General features: G+C 37.6%; 2 protein-coding genes and 1 long non-coding RNA gene across 3 annotated transcripts; 1 reads left to right on the plus strand and 2 right to left on the minus strand.

Annotated features, from left to right (window-relative positions):
* Positions 1-2996, minus strand: LOC128616572 (uncharacterized). The gene is made up of 3 exons (XR_008387458.1): positions 2327-2996; positions 1207-1399; positions 1-411 (listed from the first exon to the last, which is right to left on the minus strand). It is a non-coding gene; the product is annotated as an uncharacterized LOC128616572 (long non-coding RNA).
* A 250-nt stretch (positions 2997-3246) lies between these two features.
* Positions 3247-9339, plus strand: timm23a (translocase of inner mitochondrial membrane 23 homolog a (yeast)). The gene is made up of 7 exons (XM_053639176.1): positions 3247-3633; positions 4389-4447; positions 4598-4691; positions 4781-4865; positions 8293-8351; positions 8459-8569; positions 8721-9339. Exons 1-7 carry the CDS (start codon positions 3528-3530, stop codon positions 8831-8833), a joined length of 627 nt encoding a protein of 208 aa, XP_053495151.1. The 5' UTR covers positions 3247-3527; the 3' UTR covers positions 8834-9339.
* Positions 9340-12153: 2814 nt separating this feature from the next.
* zgc:112285 (uncharacterized protein LOC561476 homolog) lies at positions 12154-15582 on the minus strand. The gene is made up of 6 exons (XM_053639175.1): positions 15383-15582; positions 15112-15221; positions 14927-15000; positions 14119-14399; positions 13790-13953; positions 12154-12536 (listed from the first exon to the last, which is right to left on the minus strand). The coding sequence occupies exons 1-6, from the start codon at positions 15507-15509 to the stop codon at positions 12357-12359; spliced, it is 936 nt and encodes a 311-aa protein (XP_053495150.1). The 5' UTR covers positions 15510-15582; the 3' UTR covers positions 12154-12356.
* Between the last annotated feature and the right edge of the window lie 508 nt (positions 15583-16090).

A 16090-nucleotide genomic window follows, 5' to 3' on the forward strand; every position in this document is an offset into this window, starting at 1 on the left:
TGTTTCACATCATAAGGGCTCCTGTAACATTCATATGTCTTAGTTCTCCCTGAAACGGTTATAAACTCATTATATAAACGACATCACCCAATACTAAACAGAAAAATAGACGAGAAATGTTCTGACTGAATTCACACATTACTGAATTCTGAGGTATCCACTTATCTTTATTCCTGAATAGAATTAAAATGCATGAGATAAACACGCAGCTATAAACACATGAAACAAGATGGGTTGGAGCAGCAGGGTGCTGCTGCATGCTGGTCTATATCCCATTCCTCTCTGTATACTTCACTCCTCTTCCTCTCCTCATCTTGCACTTCCTGCCCACTCTTAGGAGGGGGGAAATCAGCAGTCTGGCTCCAGTCTGGACCCCCACACAGGCTCCTCAGTCCTGGATACTGCCCAAACCTAGTGGGAAACAAGCAACTGCAGTCAGTGTCCAATAGTCTACAGGAGCTCATGAATCACACAAAACAAGTAATGGATATTCTGTTAAAAAGTTGCATGTGCTCAATGCTGCATTATTTAAAAAATAAAATAAAATAAAAAATAAAAATTGAAAAGAAAGAAAGAAAAATTATTATAAACTGAACACTTTCAGACTCATTAAAGTGACATTTCACCTGAAATATAACTGGAAACTTGTAAAGTATATGAATTTGACCAAGTACATGTATAGTACAAATGACAATTTAGCACCTAATCATCAAGATCATCATCATCAGGAATTATGCCAGTAACAAGTATGACAGCTGCATGGCTATAACAAAATGCCCAAATGGCCATTTATTTGTGTTCATATCTTTCCCAGACATGACATAATTAAGCATGAACTACAGAAAGCTCGAAGATGTGAAGTTCTTAAAGATTTCAGATAAGCTTTGTAAAAAGCCCCTTTGTGTCTTCTTCTCATCTTGTCCAAAGCATTTTCAAGTACAGAGGCATTGCACAGCTTTCATGTCACCATGGTAACCTTGTCCCTTTGGGGTACTATTGGTGTGTGTGTGTGTGTGTGTGTGTGTGTGTGTGTGTGTGTGTGTGTGTGTGTCCATTTGTATATATCAAACAGGCTTTGTTGAGCTTGAGTTTGCACATAAAGAAGAATATCAGCAAGTAAGTACAAATTATAAAATGTGAAAAAAGAAAAACCACTGATAATGAAAAATAAATATTGTCAGATAATTATGTGTAACGGCATCACACTTGTTTCCCGCTGCAGCCATTTCCCGCAGGGAGCTGTTTCTCTATCTCCACTGCAGCGATTTAGTATGTTCAGCAGCGTGGGTGCCCATGGGAGGCCTTCCACTGGCTCTCAATGGCCTTTTTGTTGGGGAACACTGAGCCATTTCTGCTCCCACAGAAAGCCCTGGATAATTTAGTGTGGATGCCAGGAAGTCTGAGCTCACAGAATAACAACAATGGCAAATGTTATTGCTCCACCTCAAATAGTGGAAAAGAAGGAAAAAAAAAAAAAAAGCAGGACTTAAACAGCCATAGTGACTGATAGAGACTGAAGTCAAACAGACATTTCTCCCACAATGCAATGCAGCTTCCAGAGATTACCATCATTAGTCTACAGCAGAGGTTTCTAACCCTAGTCCTGGAGTTCCCTCTGTCCTGCCTATTTAAGTGTTCTTCCTGCTCCCAACACCGCTGATCACAATATTCAGCTAATTAACAGCACTTCCTGAATCGAAGTTGTTGTGTTTGAGCAGGGACAACACTCAAATATGCAGGACAAAAGTGTAGTGTTTCCTCTATAAAACCACTGTTTGTTTTTTTGGTTTTTAATATAATAAATGTAAATAATTTTGTTGTTTGAATAAACTAGATTCACCCCCCCCCTGACGTTAAACAATTTTCAGCAATCCAAAACTTTTAATTAGCTCATGACCGCCATCTAGTGTTTAACGCCAAACAAGTCTCAAGAAATGAGAAATATATTGTGGTTTTATAGATGTGCTAATATGATTAAAGGTATCACAACTATGGTAAAGTGTTAATTAATTAACATATTAATTACACCCCACTCCCAATTTGGTTATGGTATCCATAAAATCTTTGATGTTTTCATTCCCTTCTCCAGCTTGATATTTTCTGTTTTAGATCTTATATTATGCTGGTTTCCTGCTTAAAATTCTAAGCCTGTTTTACCTTTTCATTCCTTCAATACAAAACAAGAATCTTTAAGTCATTAGATGTCTAAAATTACCCACATTCCAGTAAATTAACAGAGGTTAATGAAGATGCATGCTTGTGAGATAGTAATGATAAGCAAGGGTAGTGCTAAGGTCAGTCCTGTCACCCGTGCGGAGCCACTTACCCCTGATACTGCACCCACTGTGACACAATAAACAAACTGTAGGTGTGACAGACTTGACACAGAGCTGACTGGGTTTCAGTTTACCAAATCAGTCCCAGAATACTTTGCTTTCATCCTTTAAGAGTATTTAGGAACCTACATTGACACAGCAGAGTTCATGTGAATGGCTTGTGAACTACAGTACTATAATTTGGACAAAAATATAAAAATGGTGATAAAAACAACAATAACAACAACAACAACAACAACAACAATAATAATAATAATAATAATAATAATAATAATAATAATAATAAATGCTTTCATTGTAAAAGTGCAGATAGCATATTTTGATATGCTATCTTATAACCAGAAAATGTCGCCAGTATTAAAATATATGAAAAACCGATCAACCAACCAACCAAACAAACAAACAAAAACAAACACCCCCTCCTCCAACAAATTTATGGGCGTAAGAAAGTGTAACCCCGCCCCTGAACCGCCTGCGATGACAGCTGCTGCATGATAATAACTCCTGTTTTCAGTAATAAAACACAATTAAGTTAACACGGATTTCTGTTTTATAGATCAACTGTAGAGTAAAATTTTTAAATCAGAAACCAAGAGCCTTATTTTTACTGTTTGCAGCTCAACTTTTACACGCAACTGTGGGCTACCAGCTGTAACGGTAGGTGTCTGAAGTGGGCGGTGTCGATACCTCATGTACAAACTGTCGTGAAGTGTCGTAAAATATTATGAAAGAAATAGTAATGTAACAAAAAAGCAAGCCTAGATTTCCCACAGCGACATATTTCATGAACTTCATTTCATTGTAAGACCAAAGAATGCAACTGACTAAACCTGACACAGTCGTGGAGAATTATAGAATTCTGAATTCTAGAGTGTCGCGCATCTAACCCGTATCTAAGTAAATTTACGGCAGTGTGATGTCCTTCCGTTTTCCGACAGCTCATCGTGGTGGAGGTCAGAGATGATGTTCCACACAACCGGCGAACAAAAATAACTCGTCTTTTAACTATATCATTACATATTCGGCATCTAATTTAAAAAGGAGAGTCATTGACTCTATATAAAGTCGCTGAAAGGCACTGTTGCCTCCACTTGTAAGGAGTCTGTTTTCCTCACATAGCTAGCTGTAGCTAACGTTAGCATTAGTTTCATCTCATCAGGTTAGTTTGCTTTGGCCTGTCATCGTGGGATCATGGATAACAACACTCCGGGATCAGGCGCCTATAAAGGAGGATTTGGTGGCATTTTTGGTGGTGGAGCCTCTGAGTATTCGAACACGTCGCTAGCTGGAGTACCATGTAAGTCGAGAATTGTTTATTTTTACCTTGGTTAAAACATTGGTTTAACAGGCTATGTGCGTTTATTTTGTTACATTAGATAAAGAAGCCTTAGCCTGTGTCCGAAATCGCACCATTTTCAGTCATGTCTAAAAGCATAGTGCAGAATGTTCAGTGCCTTATGAAATCCCACAATTCCTTGCTGTATGTCCACTGCAGCTTGGGGACACGAGCACCGATTATCGAATCCTGTGTGGTTTTTATTATTATAGCGTGTATCATAACCATTAAACCCACAAAAGGGAAAATTTCTTGACCAATTATTTGTTGTTAAGACCATTAAAAGCGTATTATTTTGTTGTTTGGGACTTTCCCCCCTTTTTTTGCCTAAGAGTATACTACTACTACTCCTAATAATAATAATAATAAAAATAATAATAAATTAAATGTTTGTCATCATACAACAAGTACAGAAAAAAAAATACAAAATTGGTTTGCACTCTAAGTAGTATAAAGAAGACCTAAAATACACTAAACTAGCAACCAAAGTAAAGGTGCAAAATCATGATTAATGATTAAAATGTTTGATTGACAAGGGAAACTACCTCGTGTTGCATATGTAGAGATCTGTTATGGCCATTAACACGTGATTGAACTGTAAAAGCAGTAATTTATTGGTGACATCACTTTAGTGACATCCACAACCGTACCCATGTAGACACATGGTAAAATTCAGTTTTGTATGTGTGTTTTAATCATGTCCTTTTAATTCTCAGTGACTGGAATGAACCCGATCTCGCCCTACCTTAATGTTGACCCTCGCTACCTTTTGCAGGTTTGTGCAATCAGTCATCATCATACTTTATTTATCCTGTTTTTTAATGTGACGTTTTCGTTAACATTTACATTATATTTATAGGCCTGCTAAAGTAAACACACTGACGTACAAAGTGAGAGTTTGTTTTTCTATCTGTCTATCTCTTAGGATACAGATGAATTTATATTGCCAACTGGAGCAAACAAAACTCGTGGCCGCTTTGAACTAGCCTTCTTCACCATCGGAGGGTCCTGCATGACTGGTGAAATGCTCTTTTTGTATGGCCCGTTTCTTCAGTGGTCACCTGTAGGGAGCACTGGTATTTGAAGGAGTGTGTCTAATGTCTTTTAGGTGCTGCTTTCGGAACGCTGAACGGACTTCGTCTGGGCCTGAAGGAGACCAGAGATATGGCATGGTCAAAACCCAGAAATGTACAGTAAGTGTGGAAATCTGACATTGCATACAACACATGATGTAATACTGAAATTGGCTTAACCTACTTAATCTTCTCAGTCGCTATGATGACTGATTTATTTGTGAGTTTATAAAGCTCTGAAAGTGTGGCTGATGTTTTTTTAGTGAAAGAAAAAAATCTAAATTAAATTAAAAGCTTGTTTTCATATGAAAATTTTTTGACCAGAACCACTTACTTGAGTCATGTGCCTGAGAAAGAACACATCTGAACAAAGCACTGAATGAAATAAAACATGATTTCATAAAGATACAACTGCCGTATTTACAGTGCTGTGAAAAAGTATTTCCCCAATCCTGATTTCTTCTGTTTTTGTGTACAACTACAATTCCGAAAAAGTTGGGACAGTACGACAAATGCAAAAATAGAGATTTGAAAAATTTATTTCGCTCTGTATTATGTGAATAGAATGTGGTTTGGAGTTGTCCTGCTCTGGATGGCAGCATATGTCGCTCCAAAATGTGTACATATCGTTCTGCATTAATGGTGCCCTCACAGATGTACAAGTTACCCATGCCATTGGCACTGACACACACCCATACCAAGACAGATGCCGGCTTTTGGACCTGACGCTGATAACAGCATGGATGGTCCTTTTCCTCTTTGGCCCGGAGAACATGACGGCTGGTTTGTCCAAAAACTGTTTGAAATATTGGCTCGTCGGACCACAAAACACGATTCCACTGTGCTATTGTCCATCTCAGGTGAGCCCGAGCCCAGAGAAGTCGGCGGCGCATCTGGACAGTGTTGATGTATGGCTTCTGCTTTGCATAGTAAAGCCTTAACTTGCATCTGTGGATGCAGTGGCAAATGATGTTGATGCCAAAGGTTTGCCAAAGTATTCCCGAACCCATGCCAGGATATCCATTACAGACTCATGATGGTTTTTAAGACAGTGACATCTGAGGGATCAGAGATCACACGGATTCAGTAGTGGTTTTCAGCCTTGCCCTTTACGCACAGAGATTTGATCAGATTCCTTGAATCTTGTAATTATATTGTGCACTGTAGAAGGTGAAATGTCCAAAATCCTTCAGATTTGTATTTGGGGAATGTTCTCAAAGTGTTGGATTATTCGCTGACGCATCTGTTGGCAGATTGGCGAGCCTTGACCCATCCTTGCTGTTGAAGGGCTAGGCCTTTTTTGGAGGTCCTTATATACACTATGATTAGACGATTTCCTCACCTGTTTCACATCACCTATTTATTTCAACTTCTCGCATCGCTATTGGTCCTAAACTACCCTGTCCCAATTTTTTTGTAACGTGTTGCATGGATCAGTTTCAAAATAAATGTTTACCTTCAAAAAATTATGCAGTTGATTAGATAAAAGATCAAATACCTTATCTTTATACATTTTTTGTTTAAATATTTATTTTCCATACTGTCCAAACTTTTTTGGAATTGGGGTTGTATATCTCATACTAAATTGTTTCAGAAATTAAAACAAAATCTAAGATAAAGGCAACCTGAGTAAACACAAAATTCAGTTTAAATGATTTTTATTGAAGCAAAAAAGTTATCCAATGCCAACTGGGCCTGTGTGAAAATGTATTTGTCCCTGTAGTTACTAATTCCCCAAATCTATGAAACTGCATTCATAATGGGGTTCAGCTGGACTAGACACAACCAGGCCTGATTACTGCAAACCCTGTTCAATCAAATCAACACTTAAATAGAACTTTTTCAACAGCATGAAGTTGGTTAAAAGGTCTTACCCAGTAACACACTATGCCAACATTGAAAGAAATTACAGAAATGATGAAGAAGAAGAAGGTGATTGAAATACATCAATCTGGGAAGGGTTACAAAGCTATTTCAATGGCTCTGGAATTCCAAACAACCACAGAGAGAGCCATTATTTCCAAATGGAAAAACTCTGCACAGTAGTGAACCTTCCCAGAAGTGGCCAACCTTCCAAAATTTCTCCCAAGAGCACAGCAACTACTCATCCAAGGACAGCATCAAAGGAACTACATACCTCTCTTGCATCACTAAAGGTCACTGTTCATGTCTCCACTATCAGAAAGATACTGGGCAAATGTCAATGGCATCCATGGAAGTGTAGTGAGGTGAAAACCACTGCTCACCCAGAAGGGCATTGAAGGCTCGTATGACCTTGATGATCCTCAAACCTTTTGGGAGAATGTTCTGTGGAACTGTTTGTAAGACAGGGGTCCCATAACATCTGGCGTACAGCCAAATTTCACAAAAAGAACATCATAGCATGGTGGTGGAAGTGTGATGGTGTGGGGATGCTTTGCTGCTTCAGGGCCTGGGCAACTTCCAATAATTGATGGAAACATGAATTCTGCTCTCTACCAGAAAATCCTAAAGGAAAATATACGGACTTCAGTTTGTAAATTGAAACTCAAGCACAACTGGATTATGCAGCAAGACAACGATCCAAAGCATAGGAGTAAATCCTATAAATCCTAGAAGTAACTGAAAGACTGATCTCCAGTTATCGGAAGCATTTGGATGCCATAATTGTTGTCTAAAGGTAGCACAACCAGGTTTTAAGGGAGCAATTAGTTTTTCACATTGGTGATAGATGGATAAAATTTTTGCTTCAGTAATAAATAAATCAATAAAAACTGTATTGTATGTTTACTTAGGTTGCCTTTGTTTTATGTTGTATTTTGTTTGAAGATCTAAAACTATTTATTATGAGAGACATTCATATGAAAAAATAAGTACACCCCATGGAAATTGTTGACTTTTTTGACATATTTGGACAAGCAAACATTTGAATATTTTTGAAACCATGCCTATTAATGAAGTTGATGTACTTGAACAAAACCACAAGAAAAATTAGCCTTTTCAGTCATTTATTCAACAGAAATATCAATAGATGTGATATTCTTCTGTGGAAAAAGTAAGTGCATCCTCGGCCTCAGAATCTAGTATTGTCCCCTTTAGCAGAAATAACTTCTTGTAGGTGTTTTGCATAATTGTCCACCAGGCTTGCTGGAATTCTTGATCACTCTTCCATGCAATATTCTTTCAGTTGCAAGATGTTTTTGGTTTTCTTGCATGTACTGCCCATTTCAAATCCCCCCACAACATTTAAATGGGATTCAAGTCCAGGCTTTGACTAGGCTATTTCATAACCCTCAATAGTTGCTTCTCTATTGTTTGGACATTAAATGCAAACTACTATATAACAGTTGTGTTTAAACGATTAACTGATGCAACTTTTGACAACTAAAAAAACAGATTTTCCAAAATCATTTTGAAAAGGCATTCACTTGTGTCAAAATTTGTCTTGTACTCATTTAGCAGAAAACATGTGATTAAACGTTTTAATTTAGATACATGGCATCTGTGTTCATTCAGTCAGTGCTGAGATGAAGGCATTCTTCATTAACTCGTGTGTGTTGTATTCCAGAATAATAAACATGGTCACACGGCAGGGAGCGTCATGGGCTAACACATTAGGATCAGTAGGTAAGACATGTGAAGCAATGCATTTTGAAGAGAGATAGAATACATATGACTTTCATTAGCACACGCGTAAGCTACATGACTGAAATCACCACTCTGTCTCTCCACAGCTCTGTTGTACAGCGTGTTTGGTGTAGCTATAGAAAAGGCCCGAGGAGCTGAAGATGACATTAACACAGTAGCTGCTGGCACGTTAACTGGGATGATGTTTAAATCAACAGGTGAGTGAAATTCAACTTAATGGTATCTATAGAAAAAGCTCTAGTATATACACAATGAGGTTTTTAAAAAAAATTATTTCATGTAAATATTTAGCAATTTCACTTGTATGTTTTCTCTCTTGTTTCTAATGTGTGTGTATGTTTGTGTTAGGTGGACTAAAAGGAGTTGCCAGAGGAGGCCTTCTTGGATTAGCCATGTCAGGATTATATGCCCTCTACAACAACTGGGACCACCTTAAAGGCACAGCTCCTATACGTTATTGAAGAGGACCTTGAGACCAAACCATGGACATTTTTACTCTAAGCCTATCCTTATCTCCCTTGTTCCATGTCCTATTAAAGCGAGCAAGAGAATGGCCAAAATTTTGGGATCCTTGGACCACCATATTTATTATGTGCTTCACTGAAAATGTATATGGTGTGTGATGTATTTATAATCAAAAAGAGCATTCAGCCAAGTCAAATGTAGTGAATCTTTATGACATACATGTATATGTATAATTATATCAGGCTGTGTTGTTCTGCAGGTCATCTCTGGGCTGACTGAAGCACCATTATGATTAATTTAATTTCTTCTTCCAAGGCTAGTTCTTTATATATAATTGTAATTATAAAGGATTTTTACCCTTTTGACAGATTTCACCATGCCACTGGGCTTATAGTACCGTTTATCCGGCTCAATGTTGACAGGAGAGAAAAGTGTGTATAGGTAGATCAAAATGGTCTTCAACTCTATACTCAAATAAAATATGTTATCCTGTTATGGTTACTGAAATCTAGGCTGTACTCTGAATTTCCCTTTTGAGATGTCAATAACACTTCAGCTATTGTCCTTGTAGTAGTTTATAATGTTTCTTTCCATTTTAGTGTAATAATCTTCCAAATATTAAATACAAAATTTATAAGCTGCTCCTTAAAAAAATTACTGAGGTGTGTGTGTGCTGGCATTAGGAGAAGTAGGTCAGGTTTGTCCTGAAAATCTACTAAGTTATACATCTTTTAGTCTGTAATATAATTTTGAATAACAAGTTACCTATCAAATAATATTATACATCATCTGAGATACCACGAAAGGTTGTGGTGCTAGCTATTTATTTTGTGGAATATAAAAATAGCTAAAATGTATTTAAACAAAATGTACAGTGCCCTCCACTAATGTTGGAACCCTTGGTAAATATGAGCAAAGAAGGCTGTGAAAAGTTGTCTTTATTGTTTAACCTTTTGATCTTTTGCTCAGAAAATTCACAAAAATACTCTGCTCTCATGGATATCAACAATTGCAAACACAAGTTTATTGCATGTTTATCAACAAAAAATCTTTGTTAAATATAGTTGTGCAACAAATATTGGCACCCCTATGAATTCATAAGAGACAAATATATTTGAATTATATTCCCATTGATTTTATAATTTTTTTAGTGCAGCTGGGTGACTAGGAACAGGAAATTGTTCAACCATGACTTCCTGTTTCATAGGGGTATAAATATGTGGTAACACATAGGCAAAATTCCCTTAATCATTCATAACAATCGGTAAGACCAAGGAATATAGCTGTGATGGTGGCAAAAAGTTGTTGAGCTTCACAAAATGGGAAGTGGTTATAAGAAAACAGCACAAGCATTGAAAATGCCCATTTCCACCATCAGGGCAGTAATTAAGAAGTTCCAGTCAACTGGAAATGTTCTGAATCAACCTGGAATTGGACGTGTGTCTATATTGTCTCAAGGCACTGTGAAGAGGATGGTTTGAGTGGTCAAAAATCTTCAAGGATCACAGCTGGAGAATTGCAGAAGTTAGTTGAGTCTTGGGGTCAGAAAGTCTTCAAAACTACAATCCGAAGTCACCTACATCACCACAAGTTGTTTGGAAGGATTTCAAGACAAAAGCCTATACTCTCAGACACTACTGGAACTTCAAATGGGTTCGGGTTCTATGGTCAGATGAAACCAAAATAGAGCTTTTTGGCAATAAACACCAGAGGTGGTTTTGGCGCACACAGAGAGATAGCCATATGGAAAAGTACCTCATGCCCACAGTTAAATATGGGGGTGGCTCTTTAATGTTTTGGGGCTGTTTTTCTGCCAGAGGACCTGACATTTTGTTAGGATACATGGCATCATGGACTCAAATATCAACAAATATTAAATGAAAACCTGACTGCTTCTGCCAGAAAGCTTAAAATGGGTCGTGGTTCGATCAATGCAAAAATCAATGCAAAAATGGTTTACTGACCACAAAATCAAGGTCCTGACATGGCCATCCCAGTCCCCTTAAAACTTAAAACCCATAGAAAACCTGTGGGGTGAACTGAATAGGAGAGTCCACCAGCATGGACCTGGAAATTTTAAGGATCTGGAGAGATTCTGTATGGAGGAATGTTCTCAGATCCCTTGCCATGTATTCTCCAACCTCATCAGGCATTATGGAGAAGACTCAGAGCTGTTATCTTGGCAAAGGGAGGTAGCACAAAGTATTAACTAAAAGGGTGCCAATAATTGTTGCACACCTATATTTAACAAAGATATATATATTTTTTTGATAAACCTATTTTTTGTTTGCAATTGTTTGATATCCATGAGAGCAGAAAGGTTCAACAATAAAGACAAATTTTCACAGCCTTCTTTGCTCATATTTACCAAGGGTGCCAATATTAGTGGACAGCACTTTATATGGTGCTCTCCATAAAAAGGGTGTGTTCTCACTTCTCTCCCAGCGTTCCTGGAATGCGCTCTGGATTCACTGCAATCCTGACCATTATAAAGCAGTAACAGAAGATGAAGGAATTGCTATTTATATGAACACTAGATGATGCTGTTGTTAATTATTTGTAGCCAGGATGTTTCATGGAAAACCATGTAGCTTCTTTTTTGCCAAAGAATAAAAGTTTCTTTAGTGTTCCTAAAAAGTCATTTGGGATTGTATATTGAGCTTTTTATGTACAAACCCCGAGTCCTTGCTCTTTGATCAGTCTGTATGTCTTGTATAATATAGCCTTTGCTGGCATTTTTTTAATCCACACACAATAAGCCTGAAATATATCTTTGGTCTGAGAGCAGTGTTCAGACCTGTCAATAGGTGTGATTTGTTTTTTGTTTTTTTTTCTGAAGCAGGTTAGGAAGAATACTTGTACACTTTTTTATACTTCCTGATATACTTGTAAGAGTTTAGAACATTACATTAATTATTAAATATTAATTACATTAATAACAATCCCAGCAGGCTGTTTTGGGTCAAATTCAAATCTTTTATTGACAATCGACACTAATGCCAGTTATTAATAGATTTGTGTTGAATTATGTGGTTGTTTTTTTTAAAGATAATAGAAGGTGATAGCCAACGTGCCATTAAAGGAAGCTGGTAAGGACTTGGTAGCTGCACAGTCATAAGCAATACACTGAAGTGATCCACACTGCAGCAGAAACTGTGTTAATGTCAGTGGAGGACTGACTGCTCTCCCAGAGCTCAGTACAGTGCAGGGCAGATGGATGGGTGAAAGTGTGGATCTAAACCAATGCCAGGTGTACGAATTATTTACATTTACTGCATTTGGCAGATGCTCTTATCCAGAGCGACTTAACGAAGTACTTTGAAGTCTCTATCAATAAATACATCCCGATACTAGTTCACCAGGTCGTGGACTAAGAATACCATCAGTCTAAAAACTATGTTGGGAGGTAATATAGTAAGAAAAACACACAGACAACACAACATAATTTTTTTTTTAATGGCCACTCTACAATTGTATACCCCTTAGAGTTGGACTTGGTGCTTACTGAAAACAGGAAGATCAATAGAAAAAGAAGTCCCTGATGCGAGTGGCCTCAATCCAGGGCATGTAAGCAGCAGTGCGAGTAAAGACGCTGGGCTTATTTTCCACTGTGCATCCGACGGGGCCGAAGCTCACTACTCCACGCACCTCCCAGCGATCCTCGCCCACCTGACACATTAGAGGACCACCTGAATCTCCCTGGAAGGAAAAAGAATTTAATTTTCTGAATAAGATTAAGATTGAAACTAGAGAATTTGACATTGATGGTAATTACCCATAAATCCAAATAAATTTTAAAGATTGTGTACAACCCCAATTCCAAGAAAGTTTGGACGCTGTGTAAAATGTAAATAAAAACAGAATGCAATGATTTGCAAAGATCATAAACCCATATGTTATTCACAATAGAACATATAAAACATATGAAATGTTTAAACTGAGGAAATGTGCAATTTTAAGGAAAAAATAAGGTAATTTTTAATTTGATGGCCAACAACACTTCTCAAAAAAGTTGGTATGGGGGCAACAAAAAGCTGGAAAAGTAAGTGTTACTAAAAAGCTGGAAAAGTAAGTATTACTAAAAATTACAAAATGTTTAAATGTATTTAAACATTTTGTTTAAATACATAGCAAAAAGCTGCAGGTTAATTGGCAACAGGTCAGTAACATGATTGGGTATAAAAAGAGTGTCTTAGAGATGCAGAGTCTATCTGCCTCTATTAATTAACCAAATTAGTTACAAAATATTTCTCCAGCTGTTTCTTTTTAGTAACACTTACTTTTCCAGCCCCCATCCCAACTTTTTTGAGACGGGTTGCGGTGATCAAATTCAAAATGACTATTTTTTCCTTAAAATAGTACATTTCCTCAGTTTAAACATTTAATATGTTTTCTATGCTCTATTGTGAATAACATATGGGTTTATGAGATTTGCAAATCATTGCATTCCATTTTCTTTACATTTTACACAGCATCCCAACTTTTTTGGAATTAGGGTTGTATCTTATATTATTAGATTATATTATTATAACTATATTAGTCACATCTTCATTTGATCAGAATATGCATAAATAAATAAACCTGAAATGTGTCATAAGTTCCAGTAAGCACCAAAATATAGGATAAATACAGGTCATTTAATCATTTATGGTACTTCATATAACACAAAAAGTGCAGAGGTGAAACCATGGCAACTTGGTAACTGTTCTTATACAATTCAGGTCCTGTTTACTTTCTAAATGAATCTATTTCCTCATAGTATGCAAGTACTCCAGTATGTATATGTGACAATTTTAAACAAAAATATAAAAAGTATTAGTTGCAGTAGATATAAAATGTAACAACGAATTCCATTCAGTTTTCTGAGCTCTTCAGAGCTTTAGAATTCATTTTTCATTAGAAGTTATTTTAATAACACTCCTTAACTCCCTGACATCTCCTGATCTGTTTACCTGGCAGGCAGCAGGAGGTCCCCCTGTGTCTCTAAAGCCAGCACAGATCATGGACTCCCTCACACGGTCTCCCCAAAATTTCTTCTGCCGGCATGTTTTGTGGTCGATGATGGGCAGACGGGCCTGGTTTAGTGACTCAGCCAATGACACATTATCTTTCCCACCTGAGATACACAAAAATACACAAAAGCAAACTTCAGTCAAACAGCCCAAAATCAACAGAGCAACCGCTGCCATAATATGAAACATTTATGGCCTCTGTTGAAAACTTGATTTTTTTAATGCCCTTCCTTTAATATTCTGATAGTAGTAAATGAGAGGTCAGGTACCCCGGGTGTCCCCCCAGCCAGTCACCCAGCAGTAATGGCCAGGTTTTAGACTGATCTGCTTGCGCGGCAGGCAGGCGTAGCGGATAAAGTTGCTGGGCAGGATGTCTGTGCCTGCTTTAACCAAAGCTATGTCATAGTCCAGATCACTGTGCACTGGGTAGCGAAAATGCTCGTGTCTGTAGATTCTCTTCACAGGGAAAATACGCTCGACTGCTTCACTTTTTTTCAGCTGGTGCTTCCCCAAAACAATACGCCAATTACCTGCATCTTCATCTTTACCCCTATGCAATATGATATAGAGAGGAAGAACAGATCAAGTAATTATTTATGATTATGTGTGATTATGTGTGATAGTACGATTATATGCCAGTAGTGATAGTATGATTATGTGCCAGTCATGGCTATTCAAGGTGGGGCTTTCAAACAAACAAGGGTTAACTTATTTACTTATATACTTATTTTACTTATTACTAATACTTCTTTCTGGATAAAGTTTTAATTGCTAAGATTGCATTTCTATTTTGAAACTGGAGAAATTAGAACATCCTAACATACTAACTAACCCTTACCCCAACCCTAACATGTTCATTGATTATACAGTATTAGTCATAAGTCTAAGTCTTTAAGTCTTCATTTTTCAGAATATGCCTGCATATTATGCGGGGCAGATAAGAGCTTTTATTCACTATAATTATATAAAGTAAACTGTTTTACTTTCATGACCTTGAATTGAGCCCATTGTACTGGCATGTTACTCTTTTGCATGTAGTAAATTCACTGTGTTTTAGGACACTTTGCTAATTCTTACTTCTGGAAGCAGTGGGCTGCAGTGAGCACCCAGTTTTTGTGGATCAGGGTCCCACCACACACATGGAGATAGTGCTTGCTTCCTCGAGGACGAACCTATAGCATGTGACAGATTGCAAAAGTCCGACGTTACAGTCTTATTTAATCACATCTTAATGAATTTTAGATATCTCAAAAGTCACTCACCTGCAGTGAGACCTGCCATGGCCATGAGTGGGGTCTGGCTTCATTGCCTGATACAATGCGTTCTGTGGTGTGTGGTTTGAAGTAAGCCAGGCCACACTCCTTGGGCCAGTCTATAGGTATATATATAAAAAAACATTTCCTAATTTTAAGCAAACTGCATTTAGAGGGTGAGTACCAGAATGGCACATAGTGGATATAAAATAATATAGAAACTGTTGTATATGTATTTGTATTATCTTAAGATTGTATAATGTACAACTTCACAGCTCACCCAATTGAAGGATTTTGTGCTGCTGGAGGCGTCTGTGGGTGAAGGCATGAGTGTAAGCTGTCTCCAGTGTAAGACCCAGTAAAAACAGCCACACAAGTTGTAGCAAAAACCTCCTCTCTGCCATCATCCACAGTTAAATAAACAGTGGCATTGCTCTGGAGGTCCACCATTTATACCATACCAAGGGCAGAGGCCGCACATTGTGCTGGCTCCACCACTCTGTACCTGGACAAAAAGACTCTACAATACACCTCCACACTGGATTGTTCTGGTGAGGCAGAAGGGGCTTTTGTAGCTGCCTGAGAGTTCCATCAGCACTTTCAAAACCTGAAACTCCATCACTACAGGGCAAAACAACTTGCCCAGAATACTCTGCGCTTCCTCATGTTACAACATACCATTGGATCAGAAGATCTGGTGACTTCCAAATGATCACATAATGTTTATTCACAAAGCCGAATCAGGAACCTATAGTCACATGCCTAGTCTTCTTACATAGTTCCCCAAAAATGGTGTAGAACAAAGGTCCATATATGGTGCTACAACATTCAAGTTAAGAACAATCGTACTTTTGCAAATCTTTTGGGAAATTGGTTGAGATTATAATACACTGAATCCAACTGAATGATGACCATGATGGCCAGATGATGGCCAGTGATACAAATTGTTCTTAAACAAATGTTACAGTATATTGGTTTTGGTAATACA

The sequence above is a fragment of the Ictalurus furcatus genome, chromosome 13, assembly GCF_023375685.1.
Source record: "Ictalurus furcatus strain D&B chromosome 13, Billie_1.0, whole genome shotgun sequence".
NCBI lineage: Eukaryota > Metazoa > Chordata > Actinopteri > Siluriformes > Ictaluridae > Ictalurus > Ictalurus furcatus.

Excerpts from the sequence above, each read along its gene's own strand:
- zgc:112285 (XM_053639175.1), bottom strand. The coding sequence starts at position 15,509 with ATGATGGCAGAGAGGAGGTTTTTGCTACAACTTGTGTGGCTGTTTTTA. Across the intron at positions 13,954-14,118 it reads TGGCTGGGGGGACACCCGGG|GTGGGAAAGATAATGTGTCA; the intron begins GTACCTGACCTC and ends TGTGTATCTCAG. Across the intron at positions 12,537-13,789 it reads GACCTCCTGCTGCCTGCCAG|GGAGATTCAGGTGGTCCTCT; the intron begins GTAAACAGATCA and ends TTTTCCTTCCAG.
- timm23a (XM_053639176.1), top strand. The coding sequence starts at position 3,528 with ATGGATAACAACACTCCGGGATCAGGCGCCTATAAAGGAGGATTTGGT. Across the intron at positions 3,634-4,388 it reads GTCGCTAGCTGGAGTACCAT|TGACTGGAATGAACCCGATC; the intron begins GTAAGTCGAGAA and ends TTTAATTCTCAG. Across the intron at positions 8,570-8,720 it reads GATGATGTTTAAATCAACAG|GTGGACTAAAAGGAGTTGCC; the intron begins GTGAGTGAAATT and ends TGTTTGTGTTAG.